This window comes from Neodiprion pinetum, chromosome 7 (genome assembly GCF_021155775.2).
Source record: "Neodiprion pinetum isolate iyNeoPine1 chromosome 7, iyNeoPine1.2, whole genome shotgun sequence".
Lineage (NCBI taxonomy): Eukaryota > Metazoa > Arthropoda > Insecta > Hymenoptera > Diprionidae > Neodiprion > Neodiprion pinetum.
In genome coordinates, this window is record NC_060238.1 from 6,989,328 (window position 1) to 7,008,173 (window position 18,846).

The 18,846-nt window shown below is 34.8% G+C and overlaps 1 protein-coding gene across 16 annotated transcripts in view; it reads left to right on the top strand.

Annotated features, from left to right (window-relative positions):
* The window catches only part of Glut1 (Glucose transporter 1), a 75,330-nt gene that overhangs the window by 43,192 nt on the left and 13,292 nt on the right, over positions 1–18,846 (top strand). For 8 of the 16 annotated variants that reach the window (XM_069138008.1, XM_069138007.1, XM_046635624.2 and 5 more), the window contains 11 exons: positions 19–493; positions 6,039–6,231; positions 7,123–7,233; positions 8,029–8,124; positions 8,518–8,678; positions 10,282–10,641; positions 11,360–11,591; positions 11,718–11,930; positions 14,380–14,604; positions 15,075–15,214; positions 16,418–16,447. In XM_069138008.1, coding sequence (XP_068994109.1) covers positions 27–493; positions 6,039–6,231; positions 7,123–7,233; positions 8,029–8,124; positions 8,518–8,678; positions 10,282–10,641; positions 11,360–11,591; positions 11,718–11,930; positions 14,380–14,604; positions 15,075–15,214; positions 16,418–16,447 — 2,228 coding nt within the window. In that variant the 5' untranslated portion in view covers positions 19–26. Of the gene's footprint in view, positions 1–18; positions 494–4,439; positions 4,730–6,038; positions 6,232–7,122; positions 7,234–8,028; positions 8,125–8,517; positions 8,679–10,281; positions 10,642–11,359; positions 11,592–11,717; positions 11,931–14,379; positions 14,605–15,074; positions 15,215–16,417; positions 16,448–18,846 lie in introns of all 16 variants that reach the window. The other 8 variants (XM_046635628.2, XM_046635632.2, XM_046635635.2 and 5 more) reach the window with 6 other exon arrangements.

Consider the following 18,846-nt stretch of genomic DNA (forward strand, 5'->3'; position numbering starts at 1 on the left):
TTGCATATTGTTGACTAGCATAAACGATGGCCGATTCACGCGGCCCCAACCCAATAAGTCAGTTGTGGACCGCGACAGTGTCTCCCGAACCGGACTCGGAGTGTCTGTACGAGGAGATATCAGGCCTCTCCGTGGGTCATGAATTAGAAAGATCGGAGGAAGGGAGCGAGGGTGGTCATAGGAGGAACGGCGCGGGAGGGGATAGGGGAGTCCTCGATTATACGTCCAGGGTGGAGAAGCAATATGCGGTGCGAGGGTGTTACGGGGAGTCTGGACCAGGCGCCGCACTCGACGCGGCTGCCACCCTCAAGCTGACGAGGGGTCGAACTGCTCGCTACGTCTCGCCCCATTACCAATACGGTGCAGGTCAGATCGCAGAGCGCCCTAGCGGCAGGTCACCACGCGACCGTTTCAACCGCGGCTCCTTCAGTAATGAGACGCAGGAAGAAATACAAGAGGACGATGAAGCCACTCTTAGGGAGTTGCTTGTAAGGTACGTCACGCGTACCGCGAACGAATCATCTTGCTGAACAAGTTTACGCCACTGCACCGTCTCATCCACCTGTGTCCACCCGTATAACCTATACCTCTACCCGTTACCGACAGAGACTTGGTCCTTGTTTTGGAATTTTTCGAAATTTGTATGAGACGTCCCAAAAATTTATTCGAAACAGACGGATAGAGAAGTCTCTTCGATACGGGGTGGCCACGCGCCTGGAAAACTTGGAAATATCAGGGCATTTGAAAGAGGATTTTTAATTTGGTCATGGAAAAAACTGAAAATATCAGTCTTCTATCATGGGAATTGGAAATGATTTTTTAAGGTAACAAGTTTACTTCTTTTTGTCGAGAAAACAAATTGGTTTAAACTCAATTTTTTTTGCATTATATTTTTCATAATTTGAATTGAATTCGAACCGAATATAGAGTTAATATGCTGAACGATTTGGGTTTTAGTAACTTACTAGAACTGGGGAAATGTTGGGGAAAACTAGGGTTCAGGTAATGGAAAACCTGGAAATGTCATGGAATTTTATTCTCAAAAATTCGTGGCCACCCTGTGACGAAAGCACAGGTCTTTATCAATTTGCAATTTAAAATATACACATTATTACACAATTTTCAAATTACAGATATTTGATCGTGGGACTAACTGTTTGCAAAAAATCTATAAGGGTGAGAAATCGATCAGCATTGATGCTATCGTTTTACAAAAATATCAGCAGCGTCAATGCAGAATTTTACGTCAATTGTCCACTGATATCAAACACACAAAAAAGTTAAATTCTATTTGGATATCAGATGACATTGAATGCTCTGTTTAAACGATGCTGACATTTTTATTGAATATTAGAATCAATCCTCACTGATTTCTCACAGATTTTTTTGCAAACCATTGATCCTGCGTCGAAATATACTAGACTGAAAGTGTAATAAAAACGTGCGTATTTTAAAATGAGACCTGTACTTTGGATGATATTTTTATTTATTTATGTTGAACGAATCTGGGCGGCAGCCTAGTTCAAATTCAAAAAAGTCCAAAATGAAAACAACCCTAATACTTATACCTTCCTATCCACTACTTCAATGTAAACTATCATCGCGGAAAGGTTTGCGTGAGCTGAATTGTAATCAGTTGAATTACAAATTACAAACCAACCGCAAAATACAATTTGTAATTGAGACGGCAGTTCAATACAAATTACATTTGTGAATTGTAATCGAGGGTATGCGTAAAATACAAAATACATTTGTAATTTGTGTAATCCAGGTTATACATAACATGCAAATTGCTTCTGCGATATTTTGTAATTATGGAAAAAACAATTTTTTTTTATCGCAAATTACGCTTATACTTTTTTTGTTGAAAGAGAAAAGATCCTTTCAAATCAATTTTGTATATTATGATTGGAACGAAACGGAATACAACATACATGTTGAATTTTTATTTTGTAATTGAATCAAAATTATAAAGATACAGTAATTTCATTTGTGAAAGTACGAAAAATCGGTCAAATTTTAGATTGAATGCAGCGATTGTGTTGTGATTATATTAATTATAATTGTTATTGGATCGATTAAATATTTTAATTACGTTTAAAAATTGTAATTGTGATCCAAATAAAGGAAACAATTACTTGTAAGAATCGTAATTCAACGAAAATGAACTTAAGAATTAAATGCAATCTGCATTTTATTTTTTCTAATTACTAAATACCATAATTACAAAATATCTGTACTTCGTTCTTGCCCTGAATACGATGTACAAATGTAATTTGTATTCTACGTCACGCTAATTACAACATGCAAACGTAATTTGTAATTTACTTTGACCTAATTACAAATTGCAATTCACGCGCGTTGTTTGTAATTGAAATCTAATTGTTTACAAATTGTAATTGAACGATGCCCAATACTGTCACAAATACCGCTGATCCTAAATAAATTGGACGTTCTGTGCAGTTTGATTAGAATCGGATATTATTATTCGTACGAATAAAACCTATGTGTGATTGAGATGATTTATGCGGCTCGAATGACGTCTCAATATCTACAAGGTAGCAGTGCCTGTATCATACTGTAATACTGTATACATATATACATTTCGGTAATTACATATTGTAACTTTTAATTTGGGTACATGTTAACTTTGATTTACGTAGTAAGGTGCGTATTAAATAATGGCGTAATCATTGTTTATAAAAAAAGCTGAGGCTTTTTTAAACTCATGCTAGTTCTTCAAAAATCCGTAATTTGTGATGATACACAAAAATTCTAAAAGGCTCAAAACTTCATTCGGTTAATTTTTCTTCAAGTAGTAAAAAAATTACACCTTTCAGAAAAGAGTTGTTCTTTTGCAGCTATAGAATACTTCTGTCTGAAATTAGTTGTTTGACGGATGAAAAATATAACTCGTCAAACTACATATGACAGTCCGAAAATGGATGTAGGTGTGATTTATGAGGTAGTACGATACGGGCACTTCTGTCTTAAAAGAAATTGTTTCTACGTCACTTTACGGTGGTGATTCGGTAGTTCGTTACCTACTAGACCGACGATCCAGAGGATTTTGTCCTTCTTTAATCCTTTACTCCAATTAATGATAAACGAACATATCCTGCAATTCTCATAGTTTTATCCAGATTTAAAATCTACCGCAACAACTATAGTTTTATTTATTTATCATTAGATTATTGACAGACTGTTATATCGTCTTTGGTGTTTCTTTTTTGTTTTCTTGTCGATAACAGTGAAAATTATTTTTCGATGAAAGAGTATATATTTAATAATTATCGAACTGCTTGAATAATATATCTATATAGTAGTTAGAATCTGTATGACGGAGAAAGAGAGAAAAAAAAAAATTCTTGGTGCTTACCAAAATGCATAGAAGTTAGATACTAAACATATATACATACATACATATTACTATATATGAAATCAATATACTATATACGTACACGCATACATGTATACATGTATGTATATATAATGAATTATGCATCCCGTTAAATCAGTTTTCTAGATCACTGACTTCTTAAAGCGATTATTTTCAATACGAGAAAAAAAAAACAAACAAACAAACGCTCCCTCGCTTATCATTTAGGCTCTATATATCCAAGAATGCAATGCAAGGCTTAATGCCTGTCTGTCATGTATACATAAACCTACGATTCCACACGCTCTTGCCCTATTCTTGTACATACTAAACACCTTTGGTCACGGAAAATTATTACAAACATTATTTTACTACCACGTTGTAATGACAAATGTAATTATTTGGCTGCGGCGCTCGCAGGCTTACCACTGGTTGCTCCTTCATTTATGTAATTATATAACATTATATGTTATACGCTTAGAAGTTTTTCACACAAACAAGTATTCACCATCGTCTATAAATCTGTGCAATTGTCGTTAAATAAGTTTTTTTTTTTTGCAAACTTTTGCCACAAGCATTAATTGCATTAATACAAGTGTACCTGTATCACAACTTTCAAAATGAATTCACGTTCTTTTAACTCTTCGCATAGCGTGAGGAGAAAAAAAAAGTTAACATAACGCAATACTGAAAAAAATTCTTATTTGTGTGCAACTATGAGACATGAATAGTTTATCAGTTGTAGCGACGCAGATTGTTGTTGTTGTTGTTATTATTATTACTATTATTATTATCGTTATTTATTATTTTTATAAATTGGTTTGCTGTCCGTTTATGTTATAATTCAGCATAAAGTGATGGAGTATTCAAATTGCAAGCTCGCTTATGGACGCGGGCGATCACTTATAGGCAAGGGTGAGTAAGCTGGCGGCGCGTCGCATGGCGGTTAATTGATTATAACAATGTGACGTGTGTTTAGAAATTGAAAGTCACGTTTCTAAAATGAGATTGAATAATCCATCTGACATATGACTGAACCAAGACTGTGTTTCCAAACTAGGTAAAAGTTTACAGAGTGAAAATAGAGAAGCAGGGCAGGTGTCGGCCCCACCCCACTGCGCCTACCTTCTACTTTGGTTGGACCACTTGACCACAAGCTGTGCATTCATTCAGAATCATTGATTGGATTTTGGTGGAATCCAACGTACAAACGTTTGAGACACAAACAAAGCAAAGTGAAAAATATTGAGAGAATCAGTGACGAAAAAGAGAAAAATCAAGAGGAGTTAGTGGGGAGGCATAAAGGCTACTGTAGTTTCGGAACACAGCCATGGTCTCCCTACCTCCCAGGTACATACCTACATCATCACTACATTAAACTGCTATCCTTTTCATTCACTCATCGTGCAGATTTTATTATCATTCGTTTATTATTCATAATTTATTCTTCATCGACAATTATATCACTTATCAAGTATAAACATAATACACGTTTTGCTGCTTCACCACCGCTCACTTTTCTCAAAATTCATTAATCGAGTATCACCATTTCATCGCTATGATAGTTGTATAATATGGAAGTTTCTGCGTACAGATCCCGATACCGACATTTTACCAAAATTTTATCCCATGATTACAATAACGATGGTAACGTAGAGCGCAATGCGGAAGATATTCTTCCGACGATCGATAAAGTCGATCAGATTGGGGACAACCGCCCACCGGAAAAAGGGTTTATGTCTTAGCTGTGAAGCGGTTAAAACGTCGGTAAAATATCGGTAACGGGATCTGTATACAAAAACGACCATACTATACTACTAATGATACTGTGTGCATCGGTGAAAATACGTTGAAGACTGTATTCAATTAAATACACGGGAAACGTTCCATCGCGACGGATCATTTTTTTTTTCACGTTTGTACGTGGATTACGATTCATTTCATATGTATAGTAAAATTTTCCGGGCTGTTCGATTAATGTTTGTATTATAAAATTCTTTTGAAGAGGAGAGGCGAGTAAAACTATTTGCGATAGAGGGAAAAATATTATCACCACCTGGCTTGTATAGCTGGTATAATAAAAGAATTGAGCGTCCATTATACTTGTCCCGTTAGTAAGCAGCAGAAGCCATTGTAAAGGAAACATAACTTCTGTGCATAAAGAATCTTTCAAGTATGTTCAACATATGATCATCCATAACTAGCCATACGTAATAGACTGCTCTACTTCACCTGTGCACAGTTGCAAACTATTTAGTAGCGTTCCGCCTCACACTCATACGGCACACATTTTGAGATGCTTTTTGTGCAATTTCTATTTCGTCTATTTTATACCTATACATGTTATTTTCGATATTTAATTATACTGTCTGTTTGTATATATGCCTCTTATATATGGTCTTCCTTGTGTCGATTAGCGGCTTCCCCGCCATCTTCCTCCAACCCTACCTCGGTTTCCTCTTAGAGCCTGGGAATGTTTAAATAGAAAAGTTACCTGGAGCTTTGAAAAACGAAAGCTCGGTTATCTTGCATATGAATTATAAGGGTAGATAATCAGATACCGTATTAGCGGGCCGTAGATGGCAATGGTATAGCATCGATGTGAGCTACGATTATATTTATTCGGCACTAGTTGATACAAGGATATGTGTATGCACAGTCTGCAGAAGCAGGTCAGCGTGATGAGTATGAACTTGAGTGCCAAGCTGGATGAGCTGCAGCGGGGCGACCGCCAGCTAGAAACAACTGTTGCACTATGTGAAATTCGAACCCAACTGCAGGAGCTTACCAAGAGCGTAGAGTCTTGTCAGAGCGAAGTCAGTGAAGTAAAACGCGACATGGTGGCAATCAAGGTAAGTTCGTTATAAACTTTGTATAGATCAGTTTTCTTCTTAATTAGGATGAATCTTTCAAGACCGTCTGTCAGTCGAATTGTAGAAAGAGGGTTAAAGGGCCTTTAAAACACTTCCAGCAATGTTATTGGCGGTAATCATCGTGAACACGAATTAAACAACATCTCTTCTGTGCCACAGAAATCAATCTGACCAAATTCGAGTAACACCAGCCAAGATGTCAGTGACTTGAGAAAACGTTCACAATGATTAGATTCTGGTGTTTTTGATCCGATTCTAATGTTTTTGGATTTATTTTGTTCAGTATAGAATTCTCGGGATGTCATCTGAATAATTTATTGCAAATCATTATATCTCCAAAGTTACGGTACAACAGATATTTGTCAATAATTACATTTCCACGTTACGTCTGTACTAAAATACAAAATTTCTTAAATATTTTGCAGAAAAGTTATGGGGATATAGGTAGTCAGCAAATTGAACTCAAAACTTGAGAATCTGATCAAAAGCACCGGAGCTTAATCGTTTTAAATTATCCAATTATTAAGTCTTCTCTAAAAATATTGATATCTCAGCTTTTTTTATTCAAATTTGGCCAGATTCACTTTAATCGCATATTGGGGATAATGCAGATTCATTGTAGTGTTCACTATATAATTGGCACAAATAACATTGCTGGAGGTTCTCGATACGGGATTTTTATTTGCCTTTTCTAACTCTTAATTCAGACTGATTCATTCTTACCAATGTTTTAAGATTCAAATTTGTAGTAAGCAAAAAGATTTATTTGCAAAGTTGTTTCCATGATAATTCAAAGTTAACTAACTCTATCGATAATCGAGCTCTTAAAAGATTACTAAATAACATTTTTACTTTGCATACTGACTTCAGCACGAGTTAGACACGGTTCAACAGGTGAAGGAAGAGATAGAAGAATTACGGGAGTATGTGGATCGTCTGGAAGAGCATTCCCATCGAAGAAAGCTTAGACTACTTGAACAGGTGACAAACACCTGTATGAGCACAAATTTGTTTCGTGTTTTTTTATTATTAAATATGATTTTCATTTTACAATTATCTGTTGCAATATGGTTATATCAATCAAGAATATCAAATAAACCATTATATTCAATTTATGTACTATAACACACATTTTGTATTATACCTATACGTTGCTGTTCAAATATGTTCGACAGTTTTATTTGTTCTCTTATTTTCCTTGATATCCTCATTTACCTAGTACCTAAACATTCAAGTGTATATTTTACGAGTTTTCATTATGCGTATCATTACTTTTGTCATTCTTTTTATTGCATTGTATACGAAAATTTCATTTGACGTCATACATTTGTAACCCTAGTAGCATTCTGAGTTTAGCCTTCCTACACGATGCAACTGCAGACACGATGTGTCTAATTTCACATTTGACTGCGGGTCTGACATCAGAATTTGCCTTATCCGAAAACTTGCATCAGTCTGTTGTCAGGTGGCAAAAAGTCACTGTCAAGGAAGATTGCGTATTGACTCTGTAGAAAAACTTCCCACAGAGTCTTCTGAAATTTTTGCAACTGAAGGCAATGCTACTAGGGAATAGCTACATATGCTTTTCCTTTTCAATAGTTTTATCCAGATTCAAAATTCACCATTTTTATACTAAACGTTGGTAAAAATATATTCAACAAAATATGGAAGGTGAACTATCAACTTTATCTGAATGTACATACAACTTCCTCCTTCAAATGAAATTTTCAACTAAAACTGTACATCGTTCATCTCTAATGTTGTTTGTTTTTCTAGGGGTTGACATTATTCCTGTCGTATGCAATTCTGGCAGCAGTACTTGGCATGCTACAGTTTGGATACAACACTGGTGTTATCAATGCTCCCGAAGTGGTAAGTCCGAATTCAATCTTGATGATACACGAGTGCAGTTCATAATTACTACTTGTCCACGCTGAGTATGTTGGGTTGCCTACAGCTGAGACGCATCAATGCCGTTAAAACAGAACTGCCAATTTATCGTCAGATAGCACGCTTAATTCGTTGTTTACAACCTCTGTTAAAGCGTTCAGTAATCACGTTCGCACTCGTGTTAAAGTGATTGTAAGACTTAACAGGACTAAAGTGATAATGACTCGGTAGCCCTGTTTTACCGATTTTGTTGCTCTCAGTGGTAGGCAACCCAATATACTGTTGCATGTACTCGGAAACACCCTGTATACCCAATGATTTTTGATGTTATGCAAATCATTGGCCATTCATAGTATTTCTCCATTCTTTCGACAGAATATTGAGAACTTCATGAAGGATGTGTACAAAGATAGGTATGGGGAAGACATTAAAGAGAGCGCAGTGAAGAGGTTGTACTCAGTTGCGGTCAGTATATTCGCTATTGGCGGTATGCTTGGCGGTTTTAGTGGAGGGATGATTGCCAACAGATTTGGCAGGTAAGTTTCGCCACACATATTGCACAATGGCTCCTTTAATACCCGCCAGTTCTCTGACCTACATGGTTATTAATTTCTAACACACAAGCACATAAAAGTGTACACGTCATAATTATGTAAGATTTTAAAACGCGTTCGCCGCTTGTAGCGTTCTACAAATTTTTTAGAATCAAAGTATTTTTGTTTTTAATCAAGTAAAGTCATGAAAATGTTGAAGATACAGAATTTTTGTGTCAAAAAAATCTCTCAACTTTCTCATTGAACAAAAAATGAAAAATTCGTCTTTAACTTGAAAGAACGCTTATTTCGAAATCAAAGTCTTGTGATTCTTCACACTTTTGAGAATACTTATCATTGTAAATTGCACATAGTTGATCGATACCTTGATTGGAAGCTTGAACTTTTTTTCGTCTGATTGATTTTGGATTGTACTAATTGGTTAAAAAAAATCTTGAACAGCTATGTTATAAACATTCTTAAAATTCATGTGCGAGAGCGTTTGAGTCAAAGAGGTAAGTTTGATCATCCAAAGCCATTATGTAGAGTACAGGTCAAGTATTTTATTATATCCCAAATTATGAAAAAATCTGCGTCTATGAAGCCAAAAGCATGTCAGATTTCGAAAGAATCATTCACATTTATACGTAAACAACTCGTGGTAAAGCACACTTTTGCCGGTTCAATCAGTAGTTGATATTTTACACCGCAAAAATTAAACGGATTTGAGATATAAAGTATAATCACAGTTTTTAAGAAAGTTTTTCGCTTGTATTTCAAATGTCCTAATTTCGAATCGGACTGTTTTGTCTTTGGCAGGGAAAAATTAGTCATAGTAAATCTACATTACACATATGCAACTTGAGAAAGGTTATTTTTATACAATACATAACGGTGATTGAGTGTTGAAAACTTTTGGGAAAATGCTAGTAGAAAGAGTAATAGGTGTTGGAAAATTATTCACTTACGTTGATGCAAGGTAGACACTCAGACTAAAGGATTAAATTATGTATTCGTCGGGAGTAATCCTACAATAAATGCACAAGGAATTAAGAGTATTTTATGCAAATTCGAAGTTGGTATTAGAAATTTCTAAAATTTAACGAAATATCTCAAATTTACGTCGGCAAATTTAGGAGTCAGATAAAAGAATTTCTTAAATAATGTAGCAATAATTTAAATAATGATATTATTAATGAATTTCTACTATCACCATTTCGTTACTACGTGTATATGAATAATAAAAAAATGTATTTTAGTAGCTATAATTTACTTTCGCTGCAAAAGTTTCCAGCTGCTTCTTACAATATGGTTTTGATTCAATTGAATTACTGTCACTAGTGACAAGGCACCAATGTTGCAAGTAAATAAAATTAGCCAAATGATAATTGAGCAGCTATGCCTGGCTATAGTTTCGCAATAATTTCATTCGAAAGCACTCGCATAATTTATTTTAAACAGAAGAATGCAACGAATTTCACTTAGAAATTGTGTTAAAACAGAAGTCACGATATGTAGGAGTGCTTTCAGTGATTTCTATGCATCTAGTGCGCGAATTGAGCGTGATTGAAGGTTGATGTTAACGTGACGTCTGATTGTCTTTCAGAAAGGGGGGCTTACTGCTAAACAACGTGCTGGGCATCGTCGGGGCATGCCTTATGGGTTGCACCAAAATTGCCAACTCGTATGAAATCCTGTTCCTCGGCCGGTTCATCATCGGTGTTAATTGTGGCTTAAACACCTCCTTGGTTCCCATGTACATATCGGAAATAGCACCACTGAACTTGAGAGGCGGCCTGGGCACGGTGAACCAGCTCGCTGTTACGGTGGGCCTCCTGGTCTCCCAGGTGTTGGGCATCGAGCAGATTCTCGGCACAAGAGATCGCTGGCCGGTTCTTTTAGGTTTGGCCATCTGCCCTGCCATCCTGCAGCTATTATTATTACCATTTTGTCCAGAATCTCCCAGGTAAATTCATCTATTATATATTCAAATGAAACAATGTTTAGTACCATTTATGATTTCAATTAAACACACACCTGGTTATTTCGTGGTAATGCCTCATCGGCAATTCAAAACAGTATGAATTCGATCACATTTATAGCATTTGGTACACATTCTACCGAAATCTGCCCTTACTTATGAAATGCAGTTAACGATTTTCCCGGATTCTACCTGCATTTATGCAATTCAGGGTTCACTTCGACGCGATCCGCGTGCACCTATGTAACTGAGCGTACATTCTACCCACACCCGCCTGTATTCGTGAAATTGGGAGTGCTTTTATCAAAATTCGCCTACATTTATGCAAGTTGGTGTACTGAACCAAATTGAATTTGCTAAGGTACAGGTTATGCCGGTAGAATGTTTGTTGGATTGCATAAATGCTGGCAGATTCACCCAGCATGTCAAATTCCTTAAATTCAGGAATTATCGATCGTTTAATACCGTATTAACACTTCAATTCTTCCGTAATTATTGCCCGGTGTGGTTTTTGACCAAACTCGTCGGTTTGCTAGAAGTGAAAAACGCTTTCCATTTCTAAAAATGGGTTAAATAATTATTTTCTCCTTCGGGAGCGAATTGAGTTTCGTCTGAATGGATACATTCATTGGTTAAGTTTAATTGCTTTGACGACAGAAGTGACAATTGTTCGGTGACTGTAGTCACAATTATTTTACTTCAGATACTTGCTCATAACAAAGCAATGGGAAGAGGAAGCAAGGAAAGCCTTGAGAAGGCTGAGAGCTAGTAATCAAGTGGAAGAAGATATTGAAGAGATGAGAGCAGAGGAACGTGCTCAACAGGCAGAAGCTTCCATTTCAATGACAGAACTCATATGCAGTCCAACATTAAGGGCTCCTCTGGTTATTGGTGTTGTTATGCAGTTGTCACAACAGCTGTCCGGTATTAACGCAGTGAGTATCTTACTTCGGAACTGATTGCAAGAGTTCTAACAGTGCAATTACTTATGTTATGTGAGAACTTGAATTTGCCACTCCTGGACTGTAACGCAAACATTGACAAAAATTTTCTTCTTCCAGGTTTTTTACTATTCTACAGATCTGTTCATGAGTTCTGGATTGACCGAAGAGAGTGCGAAGTTTGCAACCATTGGTATCGGAGCCATCATGGTTGGTATGACTCTGGTCTCGATTCCACTGATGGACAGGACAGGACGACGCACCCTCCACTTGTACGGTCTAGGCGGGATGTTCATCTTCTCCATCTTCATAACGATTTCGTTCCTAATAAAGGTAAGTTCATACTTACACCTTGTTCATTGATCCTGGAACAATTCACCGTATAACGTGCATTTGAAACACGTCTCATATGAAATGTTATAACTACGAGATCATTGTTGAAAACATGAAATTGACACGCTTTAGATTTAGAACACTCTTGGTTTATGCTATCAATGATTTGATTCGTCTTAAAGTTAATTCCAAGAATTGAGGTTAACTTGTCAAATCACCGAAAAATTTTGAATCCTTCACGAAACTGTTGGTTAAACCTTACAGAAAGTAATCATACATATACGACTGTTCCTGAACTGCATTAATATCTTGGTAGGAGTATAATTGCTTAAACATCATTGGATGGTTCTGCGTCGATACTGATCATACTGATCGGCGGCAATTAACAGATTGCGATACGGCAATATGTGTCAAAATGTTTTGGTCAGACTGGTTCACGTGCAATAATCATCGAAGTCACCCAAATTCAGATGAGAAAGTTGATCTGAAGTCATTTATCCGAGTGTCAGAATTTATGTGAAAATTTATTCACTCATTTCAACTAATCGAAACTGCAAATAATAATTCGGTTTATGAGGCTTATATGATGAGAAAAATTAGGCATATGTATAGCATTGTTGTACATAATAATTGTTTTTATACGCTTCACCGTTCCGCCTCAATGCGAGAGGCGTTTAACACTTTGTTCACAGCTGGAGTGCAGCACTGCACAAACTGTGAGAAATATCACCTGCTATATATTAATGGATACTCACCTCACGTTCATTTTAATTTGATCCTGCCATTCATGTAACTTGTAAGTTATCCTCACCCTGCACGTATTTAACATTAATATAATTTGCTATTCTGCTTTATTATTCACGAACAGTACACAAACGAAAAACTATTCCGATGTAACTGATGTCATTTCGTCAAATCATTCACAATCATTTATTCGATTTGTTTACAAGCGCATATTGCAAGGTAAAAGGAGGCAAACCTTCACGAAATCATATCATTTTTGAACGACTATTTAATTACAGAATTACTTTTTCAACATTAAAATGTATGCATATTCCATCGATCTAGCTCTAGATGTTGAGATTTTAAATCTTATTGGGGTTGCGATCGAAACACTAGAATTTCACAAACCCTCACACGCATGTAAGTTTATTTATTGGCACACATCACGCTATTTTTTCCCCACCCCCTCCAACCTCTCTTGAACTCTTTCGTGACAGTCTGGAGGAGAGTAACTGTGTACGTATCACTGGTTGCTTTTGTTTACGTTCAAGGTATTTCGAATACACTGCATTTATCACTTACTAATGAACACAAGCACCAATAACGCTTATTCTTGGTCACATATGAATTTCAAGTAATTTTTCGACCACCTGCATGTCGATAAGTCAGCGAATGACGCAAGTATTATACGGTAATCTTAATTGGTCGCTGATTGTAAAAGTAATGTAATTATCGTTACTTAAAAGCTTATCACTCAAAAATTATACCAGGTGTTTATAAGTCAGCGTCGCAGTATGTCGGGTTGCTTGCTAATGAGGGGAACAAATATCGGTAATACAGACCTACCGAGTCATAATCATTGCCGTCAAGTCATTTAATCGCTCTAACGTGGCTCCGGAAAGTGATCACTGGCCGCTTCAACATAGGGTGTAAATAACAAAACTATTGCTCGCCCAAATACACACGAATTGGTAACATGGGCAGTTCTAGATCACTCGTGAGGACTTTAACGCGTTGCCCATCGATAACACGGTAGGTCTGGATTACCGATATATGTTCCCCTCAGTAGTAGGCAACCTAAAATACTGCGGTGTTTACTTGGAAATATATGGTACTTGGGTAAGGATAATTTTATACATGAATACTGTACGAACAATTGTTCTACACTAAAACTTGGAATCAACAACTGTGACTAATAATAACTACTTTGCACTTTTATAATCAAAATAACAATTTTCATCTTCCCGAAAAATAAGAATGTCATCTTTATATGCAAATGCATTTATCACTGTCTACTATTTCGATATTATTATTCCTCGTACACTTCGAAACTTTGACATTCGGTAAGTTGAGGACTCCCTGGTGAAGCAATATCTGTTTGAATGTATTAACAATTACTGTAAACCTGACACACTATACCGCAATTCAAGAATATATATATATAACATTGTAATAAATTTTACAAGCATTTCTATCACATAAAATTGCGTAAATTTGTAGACTAGTTTTATTTCTTTATCAATGCGAGTACCTAGCTCGGATTATAATGCTAACAGTGCGATAATTCACACCGTCACTTTACACAGGGTTGAATTACAGCATGCTGCATGCATATTTTATGATGAAAAATTCTAGAACAAATAGTTATGTATTATAATTTCTTTTTTATCATCTGAGCCTCCTCCAGCTGCTCAGGAAAGAAGAACTATTTACTACCGCCTGATAGGAGTTTTTCGGTTTCGTGCAGGAAATGATTGACTGGATGTCTTACCTTTCGGTGGTCTCGACACTCAGTTTCGTCGTATTCTTTGCCGTGGGACCTGGATCCATTCCGTGGATGATCACAGCAGAGCTATTCTCCCAGGGTCCTAGGCCAGCAGCCATGTCCATTGCTGTACTCGTTAATTGGATGGCCAATTTCCTGGTCGGCATATGTTTTCCAAGCATGAAGGTTCGTCTCAACTTTGAACTATACTGTTACTTACACATTTGGAGGAATTCACACCGAGAGAAATTCCTGTACTTGTGTTTACTACAAAGTACTTGATTATTTTCATTTTTTTTTTTTTATTTTTTTATTTATTTTTCACTATAACCGATGAATATTATACCTGTAGTTCCGGGCACAAAATGAAAATTAGGTTTGTTGCTGTATAAGTTTCTTTTTTTTATTTATAGTCACAGGTAATATATTTTATTGAAACTATTTCGATAAACGGAAAATTTAGTATTGCCGATTATAATTACTTGTATCATATTTTATTTATTTCGTTTACCTTTCTTGTAACGATGCCCCTGTCGATAAATTTTTTTTAGCTACTTTAATAACGAGATGAAATTTTTCTCGGTGCATTGTGAATTCGTCGGAGTTTATTTTATACCCTATTCCGATTTTTTTTTGTAATCTTGCCTTCGTTACAGACTGCGCTAGACACCTACACGTTCCTGCCATTCAGTGCATTCTTAGCTATCTTTTGGATATTCACGTACAAGAAGGTTCCCGAAACGAAGAATAAAACGTTCGAAGAAATCCTTGCCTTGTTCAGACATGGTAACGACAGGTATGGCAATGATAAGCAAAACAATCCTACTTTTAGTAAATACACGATTAAACCGTCGGCAAATATTTGAATGAAAAATTATGGTTCGTCGCAACTTTTTGTCAACAAATTACCATCAAGATTAATATAACTATATTAAATATTTCGTACGTGATTCGATAAATCGTTAATTCAATAACGCATTGCTACGTCACGGTCAGTTCTATTTTTTTAATACCACTTTTGCACGTTTAATGCATATACATTAGTGAATAATAATATCCAATTCAAAACAATAACACACTACAGTCTTCGGTAGTACTTTGATAAAACGTGTTTTTCAGTTGCTTTGCGATAAATTGAGAAACTAAGAAAGTGGTATCGAAAAAATTCAATTTTAAACGGTTTTGTTCGGGAAGCTTTCACATTTATTGGAATCGATCTGAAATAAGAGTAGAGAAATGTTCCAAGTCCGGTTTGTCTATCTTGAGATTTTTTTTTTCAGATTTCAAAACTTTGAGTCACATTGTACTATATTATTACATTCATTGATTTTTCTCTACACGATTTTATTCTTAACTTCATATTCACGCAAAAAAAGATAACTGTGATTGACGAAGTATTGATTGTTAAGCGATATTGAAGTTAATACGATGTATTGTAGCTGATGAAAATTTACTAAACCGGTATTATTTTGGAATTGCGTTATTATAGCAGTAATAATAAGTACTGCACACATAGGTACATGTATATATTTGCGAAAATTTTGTTCCGCATGTTTTGTTTGCTTAACTTGTTATCAATTATTGTGGAAACTATATAGCCAGGATATTTATTGCCACTACTTTATTCAGACTTTATTTCGATTCAGGATCGATTTTTATTCAGTTATTTTTCTCGATTTTTTACTTTTTGAGAATATTTTACAAGGTTTTATTATACAAATTTACTAAGATCGGATTTTGATGTCTTGTCAACGGTCAATATAGATGTTCCTCAAAACGATGTACAAGCATTATGTTTATTTGTTGAGCTTATTAATTTCATGTATTATTTTATTCAAATAAATCATAATTTTTATAGGTGTTGCGTACGTTTTGTTTATTGTAATATTTTTTTTTTTTTTCTTTTTGTTTCTCGATATTTGGTTTTATTGTTCTTTCGACATAACAAACGGCTGTGCATTGCGCATTGTAATTTCGCTTTGTATGTTATTCGGAGCAGGAGCAGCTTGCGGGAAAGCAGATTATACGGGTGAGTCAATTGTAACGTGTTGTTAGTCGTTGTCGTATACATACACACATATGTATATATATATATATATATATATATATATATATATATATATATATATATATATATATATATATAAGATATATATATATTGTATATATATTATATATGCCTACATTATGGCTTTACGTATTCGTTAAGATAAACAATTGAATTCGCAGACGTTTTCAAGCATGAATAAATTCAATAAATAGGCATGACAATACAGCCGATGTAAAGGAACGAGAATTAATTATTTTCTATGTTAAAAACAGCGCAACAGCCCGAAATTACACAGTATTTTTCATTGATTGATAGAACCGTGCTATTTCCTGTACGTTTCTAATTCATGTCAACATATATTCGTTCACATATTTGACAATGGTTTGACTCGAATTACTAATTGTTTTAAAAGAAATTATAGTATACTAATAGAAGGCTGACTAAATTACTTAAAACGACATGACGTATAGTGATTTTTTTATTATTTGCAGTAAAACATAATTATTGTTAATGTACCGTTGGAAACTACAAAAGACTTGTGATATTATACAACAGTTTGCTATTTTCAAAAATGATCTGTCGGAGGTTGATTGTCTCAAGGTTTATACTTTTTATGAATTCTAAAGCGAGATAGTCGTATTTTGAGTATTTATCCAATCACTGTATTCCTTAGCTACGAAAATGTCTTTAAAAATGTATAAATAGAGAATAGTGGAATTATAAACTCATGCTCGGATATTGATGTTTCATTTGAAATTGCTGAAAAATGGTTAAATATATGTCTAGCAGATTTGTTCGATTTCAATTTTTGAAATTTTTTCATCGTTCAGAAGATATTCAGTTTTACAACATCGTACCGATGTTAATTACGACCAATGTATTTCTCGATTACATGTTATTTCGTTACTAGAGAAAAAAGTGCCGTTACAGAGGAAAATCGAACGAATATCATGGATTTTTAATAATTTATGTAGTTAATTGAAACGAAGCATCAATATCCTAAGCCTTTGTACGTAATTCCAATATTTTTTATCTTCGTATTTCAGAGATCTTCTTAACTTGTGAATAAAATTATTTGATGTATACTCAATGTGCGACTAACTGGCAATAAATTTATTAAAAAGTATCGACTTTTGGCTAGCCAACCTTTTTAAATCAGATTTTTTTCTCTTGTTTGCTCATGAAAGCTTGAGAACTCATTTGTGTTAATGATAAATTATTCATAGAAGTATAAGTTGCATAAAGGTATATAAGGCATGCTATTAACTAAACTTATCACATGCCAGTTGTCATTTATTTATTTATTTATTTTTTCTTACAATATTTTTGTAATGTAATTTTTTTTTTTTTTTTTTTTTTTTGTCTCCATTTCTCAGGCTCACTGCGAGTTACAATATACAAACACATATTACACATATTACACGTATGTAATATGTATGCCATAGTTGCATGGACAACTGCTGCGCGGTTTCTCATGATAAACCTTATCTATCTCTGAACCATATATTATACATTTCACAGTTTCTCTAATTAGTTATTTCGGGCTATTATGTAATTTATTGACTGATTTTTGTTTTCCATTGTTTTTTAACATTCTGTAGTGGCACAAATTCAGTCGTATATTTTCATCAATACGTGCGACGAGAGTAATAATTAAATAATACCGAATAATACACATACGAATATATATTCAATTGCTATTATATGAGCTACATAAGAGCCCCAATGACAATTCATCCTGGAGCCCTATACATCTGTTAGCATGCTCCTCATATTCAATAGTCTATCCAATTGAATGGATAGAAGATAAATACAAAATTTACAACTGTACATGTTGATTTATATTATAGCTAGCACGAGGCTATGCGCTGTGCTATGCGAATATTGCATGTTAGTGCTTAAATAATTGTTGGGCGTAATATTATATATATATTATTTTCAATGTTATAAAAGATTTTACACGTTATTCAATTCTGAACTTGATGAAAATTAAGAATTATAGTAGTTCAAGATGTTCATAATGATTCGATGTGTCGTCTGCTTGGCATTTTTTTCTTTTTTTTTTCCAGCTTATACGATTCGATAAAAACTTTCACAAAATTTGATGGTAAAATGATGATTAAAAATTATCTCAACTTTTGTATCACGTTATTATGAACATCTTTGTTACATCATTATAGTCAATTTAAATCATCACATTCATTGCAGCAGCCATTCATTTACTGTTTTATTTATTTATTTTTTTTTTTATTATTAATTTCATGCTAAGTTAAGGTTTTGCCGAAACATTCAAATTCATTATGTATACACACACATATATATATATATCAAGCTTGTTGTTGAAGAATGGAGCGTTACACGTTATAAACAGTCCATTC